Here is an 18,677-nt window from a genome sequence, read left to right as displayed (position 1 = left end):
TGAGGTAGGAATGGCACAGAAATCCTTTACTCTGGAAGCACGTCATTCCTTACATGACATAGTTGGGCACAAGTTTAAAATGATCCATAAATGAAAGTATCTAAAAGGCTTCCTAAAATGTCTTCATCTTTCTCTATTAAAATCTATCCCCTTCTAATTTAGCTAGCAGACACATGGCATAATAGCAGGGAAGGCTTTAATTTTCTTTTTTTTAATGTTTTTATTGATTTTAGAGAGAGGAAGGGAGGGAGAGCGAGAGAGAGAGAGAGAGAGAGAGAGAGAGAGAGAGAGAGAGAGAGAGAGAAACATTAAAGATGAGAGAGAATCATTAATCAGTGGCCGCCTGCACACCCACTACGGGGATCAAGCCTGAAGCCTGAACCCAGACATGTGCCCCTGACTGGGAATCGAACCCTGACCTCCTGGTTCATAGGCTGATGCTCAACCACTGAGCAACACTGGCTAGGCGAAGGCTTTAACTTTCTAATAAAATGTTGCAACAAATCATTATTTTGTATCTTGGTACATTAGCTGATAATTAAATATTTCAATTACAGCAGTGAGGTGCTGCTTACATGCCAATAGCTCAGTACGAGCAGTGCCACGTCATCTTGTTTTCGAAATGTTTGTCCAATTATTTGAATATCTTACTGAATTCTTCCTCTATATTTTAGGTTTAAAAAATGAGTAATGCTGATATTAGTGATACAATACGTAAGTTCTACTGTCAACTAACACAAAGATGGAAATGATAAACCATGTCAAAAACACTATTCCTTAGCCTCAATCATGAAACACTGTGAGGAAAAATCAAAGAACTTACATTTTAGCTAAACGATAAACTGTAATTAAGGATTTAAATTTTTTTTTTTTACCAATCTCAGAATGAACTACCACATTAACATGTCAATCTATTATTCACCTTTGATAGATTAATTTTTGAAGACACTGAGTAAATGAAGGAAACAGCTTCTTAAAAAAATCTTTATTGTTCCAAGTATTATATATGTCCCCTTTTCCCCCCCATTTATCCTTTCTAGCCTACCCCCACCCCCTGCCCCAGGCCTTCATCACCCTGTTTTCAGTGTCCATGGGTTATGCATATAAATTCTTTGGTTGATCACTACCCACCTCCTCACCCTCCCCCGCCTTCCCTCCGAGATTCCAAAATTTGTTCTATGCTTCTATATCTCCGAATCTACTTTGTTCATCAGTTTATTTTGTTCATTAGATTTCACATATAACTGAGATCATGTGATACTTGTTTTTCTCTGACTGGCTCATTTCTCTTAGCATAATACTCTCCAGGTCCCTCCATGCTGTCTCAAAGGGTAACAGATCCTTCTTTTTAAATGCTGCATAGTATTCCATGCTGTAAATATACCACTGCTTTTTAAAAAAATATATTTTATTGAGTTTTTTACAGAGAGGAAGGCAGAGGGATAGAGAGTTAGTCATATAGTTTAGACCAGTGATGGCGAGCCTATGACACGCGTGTCAGAGGTGACACGTGAACTCATTTTTTTGGTTGATTTTTCTTTGTTAAATGGCATTTAAATATATAAAATAAATATCAAAAATATAAGTCTTTGTTTTACTATGGTTGCAAATATCAAAAAATTTCTATATGTGACACGGCACCAGAGTTAAGTTAGGGTTTTTCAAAATGCTGACACGTGGAGCTCAAAAGGTTCGCCATTACTGCTCTATCCACTGAGCCAAACCAGTTAGGGGTACCACTTCTTTTTTATCTACTCATATACTGATGGGCACTTGGGCTGTTTCCAGATCTTAGCTATTGTAAATTGTGCTGCTATGGACATAGGGGTGTATACATTCTTTCTAATTGGTGTTTCTGGTTTCTTAGGATATATTCCTAGAAGTGGGATCACTGGGTCAAATGGCAGTTCCTTATTTAATATTTTGAGGAAACTCCATACTGTTTTTCATAATGGCTGCACCAGTCTGCATCCCCACAGCAGTGTACTAGGGTTCCCTTTTCTCCACATCCTCACCAGCACTTGTCATTTGTTGATTTGTTGATGGTAGCCATTCTGACAGGTGTGAGGTGATACCTTATTGACATTTTAATTTGCCTCTCTGATGATCAATGACTTTGAGCATTTTTTCATATGTCTCATGCCCATCTATGTGTCCGCTTGGAGAAGTGTCTATTTAGGTCCTTTGCCCATTTTTTTTTTTTTTTTGATTGTTTGTCTTCCTTCTGTTAAGTTGTATGAGTTCTTTATATATTTTGGATATTAACCCTAAGTCAGATGTATCATTGCCAAGTATGTTCTCTCACAGTGGGCTCCCTTTTGGTTTTGTTGATAACTTATTTTGCTATGCAGAAGTTATTTACTTTGGTGTCGTCCCATTTGTTTATTTTCTCCTTCGTTTCCTTGGCCCTAGGAGATGTATCTGTAAACATATGGCTACAAGAGATGTTTGAGATTTTGCTGCCTATGGTGTCTTCTAGGATTTTTATGGTTTCCTGACTTACATTTAAGTCTTTTAACCATTTTGAGTTTATTCTTGTGTATGGTGTAAGTGGGTGGTCTATTTTCATTTTTATACATGTATCTGTCCAAATTCCCCAACACCATTTATTAAAGAGACTATCTTGACTCCGTTGTATAATCGTGCCTCCTTTGTCAAATATTAATTGAGTGTAATGGCTTGAGTCAATTTCTGGGGTCTCTGTTCTGTTCCGTTGAAGTATATGCCTATTCTTATGTCAGTACCAGGCTGTTTTGATTATAGTGGCTTTGTAGTATAACATGATATCTGGTATTGTGATTCATCCAACTTTGTTTTTCTTTCTCAAGACTGCTGTGGCTATTTGGGGTCTTTTTTGGTTCCATATAAACTTATGGAGTATTTGTTTTAGATCTGTGAAATATGCCATTAGTATTTTAATGGGATTGCATTGAATGTGTCGATTGCTTAGGGTAGTATGGACATTTTAATGATGTTAATTTTACCAACCCATGAACATGATATATTCTTCCACTTGTTTTTACCTTCCTCTATCTCTTTTTTCAATGTCCTGTAGTTTTCTGAGTACAAGTCTTTTACTTCCTTGGTTAAGTTTATTCCTAAGTATCTTAATTTTTTTGTTGCAATGGTAAATGGGATTGTTTATTTAGCTTCTCTTTCTGAGAATTCATTATTGGTATATAAAAAAGCCATCCATTTTTGGGTATTGATTTTGTATCCTGCTCCATTGCCAAATTCATTTATTAAATCTAGTAGTTTTTTGGTGGGGTCTTTAGGGCTTTCCACATACAAATCATGTTATCAGAAAATAATGAGAGTTTTAATTCCTCATTTCCAATTGGGATGCCTTTTATTTCTTCTTGTCTAATTGCTGTATCTAGAACTTACAGTACTATGTTGAATAAAAGTGGTGAAAGTGGACATTTTTGTCTTGTTCCTGTTCTTAGGGGAATGGTTTTAGTTTTTGCCCATTGCGTATGTTGATGGCTGTAGGTTTGTCATATATGGCATTTAATATGTTGTGATATGATTTTATTAAAAATAGTTTTTGGATTTTGTCGAATGCCATTTCTACATCTATGGATATGATCGTGTAATTTTTGTCTTTCCATTTGTTTATGTGATTTATCATGTTTACTGATTTGCAAATATTGTACCAGTTCTATATATGTCCTGGAATAAATCCCAAGTAGTCATGGTGCATGACCTTTTAAATATATTGCTGGATTCGATTTGCTAATATTTTGTTGAGGATTTTAGCATCTGTGTTCATCAGGGGTATTGGCCTGTAATCCTCTTTCTCTGTAGTGTCTTTATCTGGTTTTGGAATTAGGATAATGCTGGCTTCAATAAAAAACTTGGAAGTGTTCCTTCCACTTGGATTTTGGGAATAGTTTGAGTATAGGTGTTAGTTTTTTCTTTGAATGTTTAGTAAAATTCTCCTGTGAAGCCATCTGGACCAGGGCTTTTGTTTGCTGGGAGTTATTATTATTATTATTATTAATTATTATTATTATTATTATTGCTTCTATTTCCTCAGTAGTTACTGGCCTATTTAGGTTTTCTGATTCAGTTCTGGGAGACTGTAGTTCTTTTGGAATTTGTCCATTTCATCCACGTTGTCCAGCTTGTTGGCATATAGTTGTTCATAGTATATTCTTACCATCTTTGTATTTCTATGCTGTCAGTGGTTACTTCTCTGCTTTCATTTTGATTTCATTTATTTGGGTCCTCTCTCTGTTTCTTGATGAATCTGGCTAATGGTTCATCAATCTTTTTTATCATTTCAAAGAACCAGCTCTTGTTTTCATTGACTTTTTTTTTTAATATATTTTATTGATTTTTTACAGAGAGGAAGGGAGAGGGATAGAGAGTTAGAAACATCAATGAAGAGAAACATCAACCAGCTGCCTCCTGCACACTCCCTACTGGGGATGTGCCCGCAACCAAGGTACATGCCCTTGACTGGAATCGAACCTGGGACCTTTCAGTCCGCAGGCCGACGCTCTATCCACTGAGCCAAACCGGTTAGGGCTTCATTGACTTTTTATATTGCTTTTTTAGTCTCTATGTTCTTTATTTCTGCTCTGATCTTTATTATTTCCTTCCTTCTACTTACTCTGGGCTTTTCTTGTCGTAATCTTTATAATTCTTTAGGTTTTAGGGTTAAATAATTTATTATTAATTTTTCTTGTGGTTTTTTTTTTTGAGGTAGGCCTGTAGTGCTATGAACTTCCCTCTAAGGACTGCTTTTGCTGTGTCCCATAGATTGTGGGTTGTTGTGTGTTCATTTTCATTGGTTTCCAGTAAGTTTTTAATTTTATTCTTGATCTCATTGGTAACCCATTCATTATTTAATAACATGTTATTCAGCCTCCAGGTGTTTGAGTGTTGTTACTATAGTTGATTTCTAATTTCAATCCATTGTGATCTGAGAATATGCTTGATATGATTTCATTCTTCCTGAACTTGTATAAACTTGTTTTGTGTCCTAACATGTGGTCTATCTTTGTGAATAACCCATGTGCACTTGAGAAGAATGTATATTCTGTAGCTTTAGGATGAAATGTTCTATAAATGTCAATTAAATCCATCTGATCGAGTGTGTCATTTACAGTCCCTGTTTTCTTGTAAATTTTATTGTCTGGAAAAGCTGTCCAGTGAAGTAAGCAGAGTGTTAAAGTCCCCTACTATGAATGTATTCCTGTCAATCTCTCCCTTAAAGTCCTCTAGAAGTCTTTTTTTTTATATTTAGGTGCTCCTATACTGGGTGCATATATGTTTACCAGGGTTATATCCTGTTGTTGGATCAATATCTTTAATATTATATAATAAATTTATTAATATTTTATTAATATTATATATTAAACCTTGTTGTCTCTTGTGATGGCCTTCAATTTGAAGTTTATTTTGTCAGATATGAGTATTTCTACCCCAGGTATTTTTTTAGTTTCCATTTGCATGGAAAATTTTTTTCCATCCCTTCACTCTCAGTTTGTATCTTTTGTTCTGAGATGGGTCTCTTGTAGGCAGCATATAATTGGGTCATGTTTTTGTATCCATTCAGTAACCTTATGTCTTTTGATTGGAGCATTTAATCCATTTACATTTAAGGATATTATTGATAGGAACTTATTTATTGCCATTTTAATTCCGTATACCTAGTTTTCTCTTTCCCTCTATTTCTGCTCATTACAGCAGTCCCTTTAACATTTCTTACAGTGCTGGTTTGGTGGTGATAAACTCCTTTAGCCTTTTTTTTGGTCATGGAAACTCTTTATCTCATCATCTATTTTGAATGATAGCCTTGCTGAATATAGTAATCTTAGTTTTAGATCCTTGCTTATCATTACCTTGAATACTTCATGCCACTCCATTCTGGCCTGTAGAATTTCTGAAATATTATCTGACAGCCTTATGGGAGCTCCTTTGTAGGTAACAAATTGCTTTTCTCTTGTTGTCTCTAAGATTCTCTCTCTTTTATTTTTGGAATTTTAATTATGATGTGTCTGGATGTGGGCCTATTTTGAGTTCTTCTTCTTTGGGACTCTCTGTGCCTCCTGAACTTGTGTTCCTTTTTCCTTCACCAGGTTAGGGATGTTTTCTGTCCTTATTTCTTCCTACACATTCTCTATGCCTTGCTCACTCTCTTCTTCTGGCACACCTATGATGCAAATATTATTCAATTTCATGTTGTCCCACAGCTCCCTTAAGCTGTCCTCCAGTTTTGTAATTGTTTTTTTCTTTTTGGTTCTCTGTGTGATTTTTTTCTACCCTATCTACTAATTCACTGATCCGATGCTCTGCTTCCCCTATTCTGTTGTGTATTCTTTCCTCTGTGTTCTTTATTAATTCTGTCATTCTTCAGAGTTACTATATCTTTTCACATGCTGTTGAGCATCTTTACCATCATTATTCTGAACTCTGTATCAGATAAATTTATCTCCAATTTATTTAGCTCTTCTTCTGGAGAAATCTCTTGTTCTTTCATCTGGGGGGTGTTTCTTTGTCTCCTCATTTTGGCTGCCTGTTTGGGTTTGTGACTATGTACTAGGTAGATCTACTACACCACCCAATCTCAAGTGTAGGACAGTGTCAAATGCTGTTTCTGATTAATTAGATTGGGCAAAGACTCAAGGCCTCCAGACACTGCTGCTCTCTGCAGACTGATTGGATTTACTCTTGAGTAGCCCTCAGATCATCAATCATCGACATGTGCAGTGCTAGGTTTTCCAACAGGGTGGGGCAACTGCTTCTGCCTGGAGGCTAATTGTTATTCTCAATCTCTTAATGGGCCTCAAAAACTCCACACGGTGGGCCAGGGGTTTTCCAGTAGGGTGGGTCAACTGTCTTCTCCCCCTGACAAAAATTGCCTGGATAGCCAAAGTCTACCTGACAAAGATGACCTCCATAGGGTGAGGGAATGAATCAGCACAGGAAACCAGGGTATCTGCCTTCTGAGCTCTAAGTCCAGAACCCCCAACCCTGGCTTCTGGTCACATAGCTCCAGTCCACTCTGCCTTCCCTGTGCTGGAGCTCAAGGTGAGTGGCTGCACACAAAATTTTGTGTGTTGGCCCTTTAAGAGGGTGCCTGCATTTCTAGCTGTCTTTCCCTGGCAGACAGCAAATCTGCTGTTTTTCACAGACAGATGTTATGTGGGCACTTTTCTCAGTTCTGTTGCTCTCTGCTGGGGGACCCAGCTTGGGGATTAGACCCCAGATTTCTCAGTGGCAACCACCCACAGCTGAGCTCTCTCTCCAGAACTTTAGCTGCTATCTGTGGGAGCCCAGCCAGCCTTTTTGCACCTCTGTCCTTCCTACCAGTCTCTATGTGGTCTTCCACTTTTCATCCTTGGTTATCAGAGTTCTCTCAAGCTAGTCTTTAGTTGATTATTCAGGATTTTTTTTTGTATTTTAGTTGTAAATCCAGTTTGGTCCTGGGGACATGTTGGTGTAGTATCCACTTACTCCACCACCATTTTTAATCTCCCAGAAAGTAGCTTGTATTAAAATATGTCTTGTTCTCTACTTTTATATACAATGAGCTACTGAAAAAATATATAAAAGTCAATCTAACTTCTTCAACCTTTACATTACATACACCCATTGTTCCTGTCCAGTCACGGTGAATTTTCACATATAATTATTTTACACTTCTTTATCATCTATTGTCCTCTAGATTTCATATTCACTTATGGTCATTTCCCTAAATCATTATGATTAATTTTGACCTACTTACCTATTGTTGTTCTATTTTTTCCAACTAGCCAGCAGTGATAGCTGAAAAGTGATAGGACGCTGATGAAGAACATTGTAGACACGAAGAAAAGAAAAAGTACGTGGAATTTGGCACGTGTATCTGTGAGTTCATTCTGAGAAAAGAGAAAAGAAGTGTTAATTTTGAAGATAGTCAACTTCTAGCATGTACTCTTATGTGGTTTTACTAAAAATGGTTAAATCAATAAAAATTTGCCAGATATGAAGAGTAACAAATTAGATAGGTCCAAAAATAATATTTTGAAAGCAGAAAATTGGTATTATCAAAGGAGCTTACTTACATAAAATCAGCGCTATCTAAAAAATTGCTTTTAAACATTAAAAAAATTGCAATACTTTCAGTAATAAAAAAAGATGGATTCTTTAATCAACATTTTTATTTTGTACTTTCTGCATAAGTGAAAGAAAACCTTTCCCCCAACATCCAGGAAGTAGGACAGTTTTCACATCAATGCTAAATTATCTGCTAATGTTAATCATATATAATGCTTACCAGAAATTAATTGTGATATATTTATTTTTGTACTTTTCTAATCTCTATTCTTGGAATACCAATACGAATATGCCCATCCTCTCAGCTGTTTCCATTCCCATCTTTTTAAGCCTTTCTCCATTCCTACAGAGCCTTTTTTGGTAATTAGCAATTTTGGTAAATGAATTTAAATTTAACACAAATTATGAGTGAAAGAAAACAGTTTGTTGGTTACCCATTCTTATGACTATGTTCATTTTAACAGAAGCAAAGTCTTAACTCAGAAGAAATTAGTATCTATTGATAGGATAAGGAGGAATCTATAATCATGAAAGCTACTACAACACAAGGTGGTGCTACTTGACTTAAACACTGTTTACAGGCTAAAAGAAAGGTCTTTAGTATTACATAACTCTATTGTTCATCTTCTCTTCTCCTCAATAGTAACCACAATACCTTGTATTTTTATTAATTTTAGAGAGAGGAAGGGAGAAAGAGAATGAAACATTGATCGATTGCCTCTTGCACATGCTCCAACCAGAGATAGAACCTGCAACCTGGGTATGTGCTCTGACCGAGAATCGAACCTGCCACCTTTTGGTGTACAGGGCGACAATCCAACCAACTGAGCCACACCGGCTAGGGCAACCACAATACCTTTTAAACATCTAGTGGCTCTGGCTGGGTAGCTCAGTTGGTTAGAGCATCCATCTCAATATGCCAAGGTTGTGGGTTTGATCCCTGGTCAGGGCATGTACAAGAAGCAACCAATGAATACCTAAATAAGTGGAACAACAAATCGATGTCTCTTTCCCCTTCCTCTCTTTAAAATCAATAAATAAAAATTTTTAAAAAATCAAGTGATTCTCCTATCTCCCTTCTTGTGAAGCAAATAAATATATTTATGTGTATATTCACTACAAACATCACAAAGGAGATGACAAAAATGTCATGGCAGTAATGTGTTTTACCTTTGGACAACTCTGTGTAGACTTCCTGCGGCAAAGCTTGTACAAATAGAGACAATGTATTAAGAAACCAATTTTTAAACAACATTTTTCTGAACACTACCGTTATATTTTTGTTTTGAAGGAACACTAAGATGTTGCTCTCTAAAAATCATTGACAACATTTTCTCAAAAAACACAAAACAAACAAGAACATTTAGCTCTTCAAGCACATTTCAGGTATACTTTAAATACACACTTTTCCATTGTGTTTTAAACAAATATGTATTTAAGATATAATAAAATTTAAAAATTTTAGCAAATAGTCCAGCCGGTGTGACTCAGTGGTTCAGTGTTGACCTATGAACCAACCAGGAGGTCACAGTTTGAGGTTTGGGGCTCGATCCCAGTGTGTGGCATGCAGAGGCAGCTGATCAATGGTTCTCTCATCATTGATCTTTCTCTCTCTCTTTCCCTCTCACTTTCTCTCTCTGAAATCAAGTAGCTTTTAAAAAAAACGTCTAATTAGCAGTTTCTAGATCCAGATGGGACAATTTCTTATCCCCTTCATTGTTATTGCAATAGCCTTTTAAAAGGTTGTCGCTTGCCCCTTTCTGTTTTAGTGTCAGCACAGCAATCAGTGATCCTTCACATCACAGCTGTTCCCATTTCACTGAGTAGAAGCCATGGTCCTTACTACACTTTCCAAGGCTCTTTATTTTGGGGGCCCATATCAGGGACTTCCCACTAGTCTCACTCTTGCTCACCCCCTCAGCCACACCAGATTACTTTCTCCTGCTCAAACATGGCTGGAACACTCCTAATTTCAGATCTTTTCCTCTGTTTGAAATTCTGTACTCTCAGATATCCCCAAACTCTCTTTAAGTCTCTGCTCAAATATTATTTCTTACTTAGGTCTATCCTGATCACTTTTCTTTTCCTTAGTTGAGATATAACCGACACAACATTTTATTAGTGTCAGGTGCACAGCATAATGATTTGATATTTGTATGTACTGTGAAATATCACCACAGTAAGTCTAGTTAACATCCATCACCTCACATGGTTATAATTTTTTTGTGATGAGAACTTTTAAGATATACTGTTATCAACTTTCAAATATCCTTATTAACTGTAATCACCATAGTGAACATTACATCTCCAGGGTCTATTTTATTTTTACTATGTCCACCCACTTCACCCATTCCCCACCCCCTACTTCTGTCAACCACCAATCTCTAGATCTATTAGCTGGTGTGTTTTTTTTATGTTTACATATAAGTGAGATCATAATTACTTATCTTTGACTAATTACATTTACAAAAATGCCTTCAAGTACCATCCATGTTGTCCCAAGTGGCAGAATTTCCTTCTTTTTTATGGCTGAATAATATCCCATTGTATAAAGATACCACATCTTCTTCTTTATCCATTCATCTGTCGATGGACACTTAGGTTGTTTCCATGTCTTCACTAATGTAAATAATGCTGCTATGAACATGGAGTTACAGATATCTCTCTGAGATAATTACTTTTGTTTCTTTTGACTATATTTCCAGAAGTGGAATTGTTCGATCATATGGTAGTTTTCTTTTTTAATGAACTCATTGAGGTCACATTGGTTAATAAAATTATATAGGTTTCAAGTGCACAGTTCTACAACATATCATCTGTATATTGTATTGTGTGTTTACCACCCTAAGTCAAGTTTCCTTCCATCACCATTATCCCCCCTTTACCCTCTTCTACCTCCTCCACCCCCTTTCATCTGCCTATCAAATTTTAGGACTGCTTATTTCTGTGGAAAAATGCCATTGAAATTTTGATAGGAATTGAATTGAATCTGTAAATTATTTTTGATAGTCTGAACATTAAAAAAAAAACTCATTGTTGAAAGTATTACATATGTCCCCCTTTTCCCCCAGTGACCACTTCTAGGTAGTCTGAACCTTTTAACAATATTAATTCTTCCTATCCATGCACACAGACTATTTTTCCATTTATTTGTGTCGTCTTCAAATGCTACCATCAATGTCTGTTTTCAGTATAACAGGTCTTTCACCTCCTTAAATTTATTCCTAGGTATTTTATTCTTTGTGGTATGATTGTAAATGGGAATGCTTTCTCTTTCTGATTATTAGTGTAGCAAAATGCAACTGATTTTTCTGTACTGATTTTTATATCGTACAATTTTACTGAATTTGTTAATTCTAAGTTTTTTGATGGACTTTTTAGGGTTTTCTATAAAGAATGTCATCTACAAATAGACAGTTTTACTTCTTCCTTTCCAATATCAAAGTCTTGATTTCTTTTTTTTTAAGTAGTTTAGTAACTTTTAAAAAAGTATATTTATTTCAGAGAGGAAAGGAGAGGGAAAGAGTAGAAACATCGATGAGTGGCTGCCTCCCACTCGAACCTCACTGGGGATCAAGCCCACAACCCAGGCATGTGCCCTGACGGAGAATGGAACCATGACCTCCCAGTTCATAGGTCAATGTTGAACCACCTAGCCACACTGGCTGGGCAATGTCTTTATCTTGCCCAATAGCTCTGGGTAGGACTTCCAATATTATGTTGAATAAACAAGTGAGCATCCTTGTCTTGTTCATTATCTTAGAGGAACCGCACTCATCTTTTCACAGTTGATGTTAGCTGTGCACTTATATATTTATATATATAAATATAGCCTTTATTATGGTGCGGTATGTTCCCTCTATACCCACTTTGTTGAGTTTTGTATACAGAGTTGAATTTTAACAAATGTCTTTTTCTGAATCTATTAAGATGAACATGATTTTTATCCTTCATTGTGTTAATGGGGTGTATCACATTGATGAATTTGTAGATGGTGAAGCATCCCTGGAATAAATCCCACTTGATCATGGTGTATGATTCTTTTAAAGCATTACTGAATTCAGTTTGCTAATATTCTGTGGAAGGATTTTTGTATCTATGTTCACCAAGGATTTTAGCATGTAATTTTTTATTAGTAATTAGTCTGTGCAGATTTTCTATTTCATCATAATTCAGTGTTGGAAGGTTGTATGGTTCTAAGAACTTATCCATTTCTTCTAGGTTGTCTTAATACTTGGCATATAATTGTTAATAATAGCTTCTTATAATCCTCTGTATTTCTGTGGTATCAGTTGTAATGTCTCCTCTTTCATTTTTTAATTTTATTTGAGTCCTGTCTTATTCTTGGTGAGTCTAGGTAACGGTTTGTTTATTTTTGTTTCTCTTTACAAAAACCAGCTCTGGTTTTCACTAATCTTTTCTATTTTCTTTTTAAGTCTATTTCATTGATTTCTGATCTATTTTTTTAAATTTGTAGACGTTAGTTGAATTTTTTGTTTATTGTTGAAAGTATTACATATGTCCCTTTTCCTCCCATAGACCCCTTCCAACTCGCCCCCGCCCCCTGCCTTCACCACCCTATTGTCTATGACAATGGGTTATGCATATATGCATACAAGTTCTTTCGTTGATCACCTCCCACCCATCCACACTCACCCTCACCTGCCTTCCCTCTGAGATTACCCACTCTGTTCCATATCTCTGGAACCACTCCATTCACGAGTTTGTTAATTAGATTCCACATGAGTGAGATCATGTGATACTTATCTTTTTCTGACTGGCTTACTTCATTTAGCGTAACACTCTCAAGGTCCCTCCATGCTCTCTCAAAGGGTAACAGATCCTTCTATTTTTACTGCTGCATAGTATTCCACGCTGTAAATGTACCACAGCTTCTTTATCCACTCATCTACTGATGCGCACTTGGGCCGTTTCCAGATGTTAGCTATTGTAAATTGTGCTGCTATGAATATAGGGATGCATACTTTCTTTCTAATTGGTGTTTCCGGTTTCTTAGGATATATTCCTCACTGGGTCAAATGGCAGTTCCATATTTAATTTTTTGAGGAAACTCCATACTGTTTTTCATAATGGCTGCACCAGTCTGCATTCCCACTAGCTGTACTAGGGTTCCCTTTTCTCCACATCCTCATCAGTGCTTGTCATTTGTTGATGGTAGCTGTTCTGACAGGTGTGAGGTAATACCTCATTGGTCCTGGGAACGTGTCTGTGTAGCATCCACTTACTCCACCACCATTTTTAATCTCCCTGGTAGCTGAATTCTGAATGAACCCTGATCTGATTTTTGTTATTTCCTTCTTCCTGCTGACTTTGGCTTCATTTGTTCTTTGTTTCCTAGTTCTTGAGTTTTGAAGTTGCATTGAGATCTTTCTTAATTCTTAACGTAGGTGCTTATCACTATGAACTTCCCTCTATGAATTGCTTTTGCTGCATTCTGTAAGTTTTGGTGTGTTTTACTTCCATTTTCATTTGTCCCAAGGTATTTTTTAATATCTTCTTTGATCCACTGGTTGTTCAGTACCATTTAATGTACACTTATGTGTGAATTTCCCAGTTGTCTTCTTGTAAATGACTTCTAGTTTTATACCATTGTGGTTGGAAAAGATACTTTGTATGATTTCAATCTTCTTAAATTTATTAAGACTTGTTTTTTTGACTAAAAAAGATCTATTGTTTAGATCTTTGAGAATGTTCCATGTGTGCTTAAGAAGAATGTGTATTCTGTGGTTTTTTGATGGACTGTTCACTACATGTTTGTTGAGTACATATGGACTAATGTGTCATTTGAGGTAGATGTTTCTTTTTTTTTAAACACATTTTTTATTTTTATTTATTTATTTTTAATATGTTTTTATTGATTTGAGAGAGGGGGAGGGAGGGAGGGAGAGAGAGTGAGAGAGAGAGAGAGAGAGAGAGAGAGAGAGAGAGAGAGAGACATCAATGATGAGAATCATTGATTGGCTGCCTTCTGCATGCCCCCTACTGGGGATGGAGCCTGCAACCCAGGCATGTGCCCTTGACTGGAATCAAACCCGGGACCCTTCAGTCTGCAGGCTGACGCTCTATCCACTGAGCCAAATCAGCTAGGGTGAGGTAGATGTTTCTTTATTGACTTTTTGTTTGGATGATCTATCCACTGATTAAAGTGGGGTATTAAAGTCCCCTGCTATTATTGTATTGCTGTCTATATCTCCTTTTTAAAAATATTTTTTAAATTTATTTCAGAGAGAGGAAGGGAGAGGGATAGAGGAGATAGAAATATCAATGATGAGAGAAAATCATCGATTGGCTGCCTCCTGCCTGCAACACGGGCATGTGCCCTGACTGGGAATGGAACTGTGACCTCCTGGTTCATAGGTCAACACTCAATCACTGCACAACACCAGCCGGGCTATATCTCCTTTTAAGTCTGTTAATATAATATTTGCTTTATATATTTAGGTGCTCCTGTGTTGTGTGCATAAATGTTCTTCTCTCAGATATCCACTAACTTAATGTCTTTCCTCAAAACTTCTTACTGAGGTCTACCTGATCACTCTCTTTAATGCTGCAAACTGTACCTATCCTACCCACTCTCATACACTTGCCAAATCCCTTACCCTAGTTTTATTTTCTTCACAGCATTTACTTTCTAATATATAATTTACTTATTTATTATGTTTATTATTTGATTCCTTCTTCCAAAGACATTACTCTTTGTTTTGTTCACTGATATATCCCAAGTGCCTAGAATACTGCCTGGCACATTATAGGTGGTAAGTAAATACTTGTTGAACAAATGAAGAAAAAGGTAGATTTAAGTTTACTAGACTTTCTTAACATGATTAACCTAAAAAAGTTAATATTCCTTAATTAATAAATCATTACATGCAAACAGTGCTGAAGTTTCTGATAAAGAAATGAGAAATTCTATAATTTGGACTTCATTCATCTAGAACTGAATCCTTTTCCTTTAAATAGGGCCATTGAGTATGGTTAAGTAGGTTGTAAACTGAACAAAGATACCAAGGTAGGGAAACAATAGAGGCCAAAATTCATTAGGCTAAGACCACATAGATATGGGGTGCTCTTTTCTAACATGCTCAAAGGCAATGTCAGCATCCCCTGGTTTTAAATACCCAAATTTTAAACATCTAGTGATGTTTTAAATAAAATCCTTCCAAAATGTATTAGGTATTTCATGAAAAAATAACTGTGTTTTATGACTTGAGCCTTTAATTATGTTCTTCCCAACTATGATTATGAATAGCAAGTCATAGTGGTAAGTATCTGTATGTTGGAATAGACAGATGTCAGTTAAAATTCTGGCTTCCAATACTATTAAATATGTGACCTTGGGTAGTTATCTAACTTCTCTATCCTCATTTTCCAACTCTGAAAATTGGAATAATAATAATAGCCCCTCTGCATTAAGTATACTTTCTTATTTTCTATGTTCTTGATGCTCTGATATCTTGGGCCTTGCTGACTGGGAAGAAACTGCCACTCCCAGGGCTATCTAATTCTTAAGAGATAGCAAGGAATGTATCTCTCATGTACAAACCAACCAGTTAGAGCCCAAATTCCAAACCACCCCCTCTGCCTGACTCTTACACTCTAGGATGCAATATTCCCCTGCCCTAGAGTTAAGTATCAGACAACCAGGAACAGCCTGTATGCCCAGAGAGTACTGAATTATTCAAACTGGTTAATTATAAATCCCCGTGCCCTACAATGCCCTGCCTTTCCTGCAGAAACCACAATAAAGGCTCTGGGCTTGCCCCTTCTGCTTACTGCATGACCCCAGTGCTTCCCTGTGTGGCTCTGTGTGGTATAGCACGGTATGGCATGCCTTCGCCCTTGGGAACTGTGAGTGACAAACTATCCTTTCAATGGTAATTACCTCCTTATCTGTTGGCTTCACCATACCTGAATAATAACAAAACCTGTATTTTAAAACACCTTCAGAGGGTTTTTAGGAATAAATTCCTAAAGTACTTTTTTTTTTTAATCCTCACTTGAGGATATTTTTTCCATTGCTTTTCAGAGTGGAAGGGAAGGAGGGGAAAGAGGGGGGGAGAGAGAAACATCAATGTGAGACACACTGACTGGTTGCCTCCTGCAAGCAGCCCGACAGGGGTCGGGGATCGAACTGCAACCCAAGTACATACCCTTGACTGGGAATCGAACCCATGACCCTTTGGTGCGTGGGCCAACATTCTAACCACTGAGTAACACAGGCCAGGGCCAAAAGTACTTTTCAACCACAACAACCCCCCTTTCAAAATCAAAGAATTAAATGTGAAAACACAAACAAAAATTCCAGAAGAAATTTATAGCAAACAAACTAAAGCCAGGAATCATAAATACAAAGTACTGCTTTTAAATTTAAAAAACCCTTAAAATTGGAAGTCATTAAAAAAGTACTGCTTTAGCCCTGACCGGTTTGGCTCAGTGGATAGAGCATCGGCCTGAAAACTGAAGGGTCCCAGGTTCGATTCCTGTCAAGGGCATGCCCCTTGGTTGCGGGCACAGCCCCAGTGGGGGGTGTGCAGAAGGCAGCTGATCGATGTTTCTCTCTCATCGATGTTTCTAGCTCTCTGTCCCTCTCCCTTCCTCTCTGTAAAAAATCAATAAAATATATATTTTTTAAAAAGTATTGCTTTAAAATATAAAACTTTGATTTGATAAAAATAAAGCAGGGTTATCCTATATAATAAAAGCCTAATATGCAAATCGACCAAATGGCAGAACGACCGGTTGCTATGACATGCACTGACCACCAGGGGGCAGACGCTCAATGCAGAAGCTACCCCGAGTTTGCAGGCCCCAGGCTAGCCAAGGTGGGTGCCAGCGGGGGTCCCCTGATCGCCCCGCTGGTCACCCCACAGATTGGCCCTGATCGCTGGCCAGGCCTAGGGACCCTACCCATGCACAAATTTCATGCATCGGGCCTCTAGTAAGATATAAAATGAAAATGTGGAAAAAACATTTGCAACTCATGATAGAAAAAGGATTAATGTCTATACAGATATGACAGAGATTAGTGATTATATAGGCTTGAGAATATCAGTTTTATTACTATAAAACTTCAGTAAGTCTCATCAACTCAAATAAAAGCAATTACTTCCCTAAAATTGTTATGTCCACTATTAAGAGTGTGGCTGAAAACAGTCTGGATCACTAAAAAGAAGCTCACTACATCCTGTTTAATATTCATTTACTTAAAATAAACATGTATACATGTAGGAAAATATTACCCTGTTTGCCCTCTGATCCATTATAAATTCTAACTAGTAAAATTAAAATAAAGTATATCTACTTGTAATAAAGAATAAATTATTTATGAATAGAGCATTTTAAAAAGTCTTAAACATGTTTTCGGATAAAAAAAGACTTACCGTCCAAAATTTTATAAAGTACTGTAAAACTGTTGTAGCCACGAACAGGCAATATAATAGGGAATACAATAAAAACAGCAGGAAGAATTTGTAATTAGAAAATCCCACACAGTTATTCACCCTAGAAGAATAAAGAAGGTCACACTGTAAAAATAAGACAAATCATAAACTCACAGAAACAAAAACTAGAATGTTTGCCAGGGGCTGAGGGAGGGGAAATGAGAAGCTGTTTAATGGGTACATTTTCAGTTTTGCAAGATCAAAAAGTTCTGAAGACTGGTTGCACAATATGAACATACTTCACAATACTAAACTGAACTTAGAAATGGTTAAGATGGTAAAATGTATGTTTTTTTTTAAAATCATAATAATAGTCAAAACCGGTTTGGCTCAGTGGATAGAGCGTCGGCCTGCGGACTGAGGGGTCCCAGGTTCGATTCCGGTCGAGGGCATGTACCTGGGTTGCGGGCACATCCCCAGTAGGAGATGTGCGGGAGGCAGCTGATCGATGTTTCTCTCTCATCGATGTTTCTAACTCTCTATCTCTCTCTCCCTTCCTCTCTGTAAAAAAATCAATAAAATATATATAAAAAAAATCATAATAATAAACAAGACATTTCAAAAAAATTAATCATTATTATTAGGAAATGGGTCATTTGGAAAGTAGGGAGCAATGTCTTAATTGTGAATGTGTTTTAATAAATTCCATAAGGAACTTGGAAATTTAATATTAATTCTTAATATATAATTATTTGGATTACCAATATCAGAATATATTTTTAAAGGAAAATATTTAACATAAACATGTATATAAATAGATCAATCTTATCCTATATAGTAAAGAGGTAATAAGCAAATTGACCGTCATACCCTAGCACAAGATGGCCGCCCCATGTGGTCACAAGATTGCCACCACAAGATGGCTGGCAAGGGAGGGCAGTTGTGGGCGATCAGGCCATCAGGAGAGGGCAGTTAGGGGCGACCAGGCCTGCAAGGGAGGGCAGTTGGGGGCGACCGGGCCAGCAGGGGAGGGTAGTTAGGGGCAACCGGGCTGGCAGGGGAGGGCAGTTGGGGGTGATCGGGCTGGCAGGGGAGTGGTTAGGGGTCAATCAGGCTGGCAGGCAGAAGCAGTTAGGGGCAATAAGGCAAGCAGGCAGGCGAGCGGTTGGGAGCCAGCAGTCCCGGATTGTGAGAGGGATGTCCGACGGCCGGTTTAGGCCCGAGGGA

General features: G+C 37.2%; 1 protein-coding gene across 8 annotated transcripts in view; it reads right to left on the bottom strand.

Annotated features, from left to right (window-relative positions):
* The window catches only part of ZDHHC20 (zinc finger, DHHC-type containing 20), an 84,986-nt gene that overhangs the window by 27,966 nt on the left and 38,343 nt on the right, over nt 1-18,677 (bottom strand). For 5 of the 8 annotated variants that reach the window (XM_014528137.1, XM_014528132.1, XM_014528136.1 and 2 more), the window contains 3 exons: nt 17,451-17,571; nt 9,220-9,255; nt 7,739-7,871 (listed from right to left, as the gene is read on the bottom strand). In XM_014528137.1, the coding sequence (XP_014383623.1) occupies nt 7,739-7,871; nt 9,220-9,255; nt 17,451-17,571 (290 nt within the window). The remainder of the gene's footprint in view (nt 1-7,738; nt 7,872-9,219; nt 9,256-17,450; nt 17,572-18,677) is intronic. The other 3 variants (XM_014528138.1, XM_014528140.1, XM_014528135.1) reach the window with 1 other exon arrangement.

The sequence above is a fragment of the Myotis brandtii genome, unplaced genomic scaffold, assembly GCF_000412655.1.
Source record: "Myotis brandtii unplaced genomic scaffold, ASM41265v1 scaffold62, whole genome shotgun sequence".
Lineage (NCBI taxonomy): Eukaryota > Metazoa > Chordata > Mammalia > Chiroptera > Vespertilionidae > Myotis > Myotis brandtii.
Note: the sequence above shows the minus strand (reverse complement) of the source record. Positions and strands in the feature narration are given on the sequence as shown.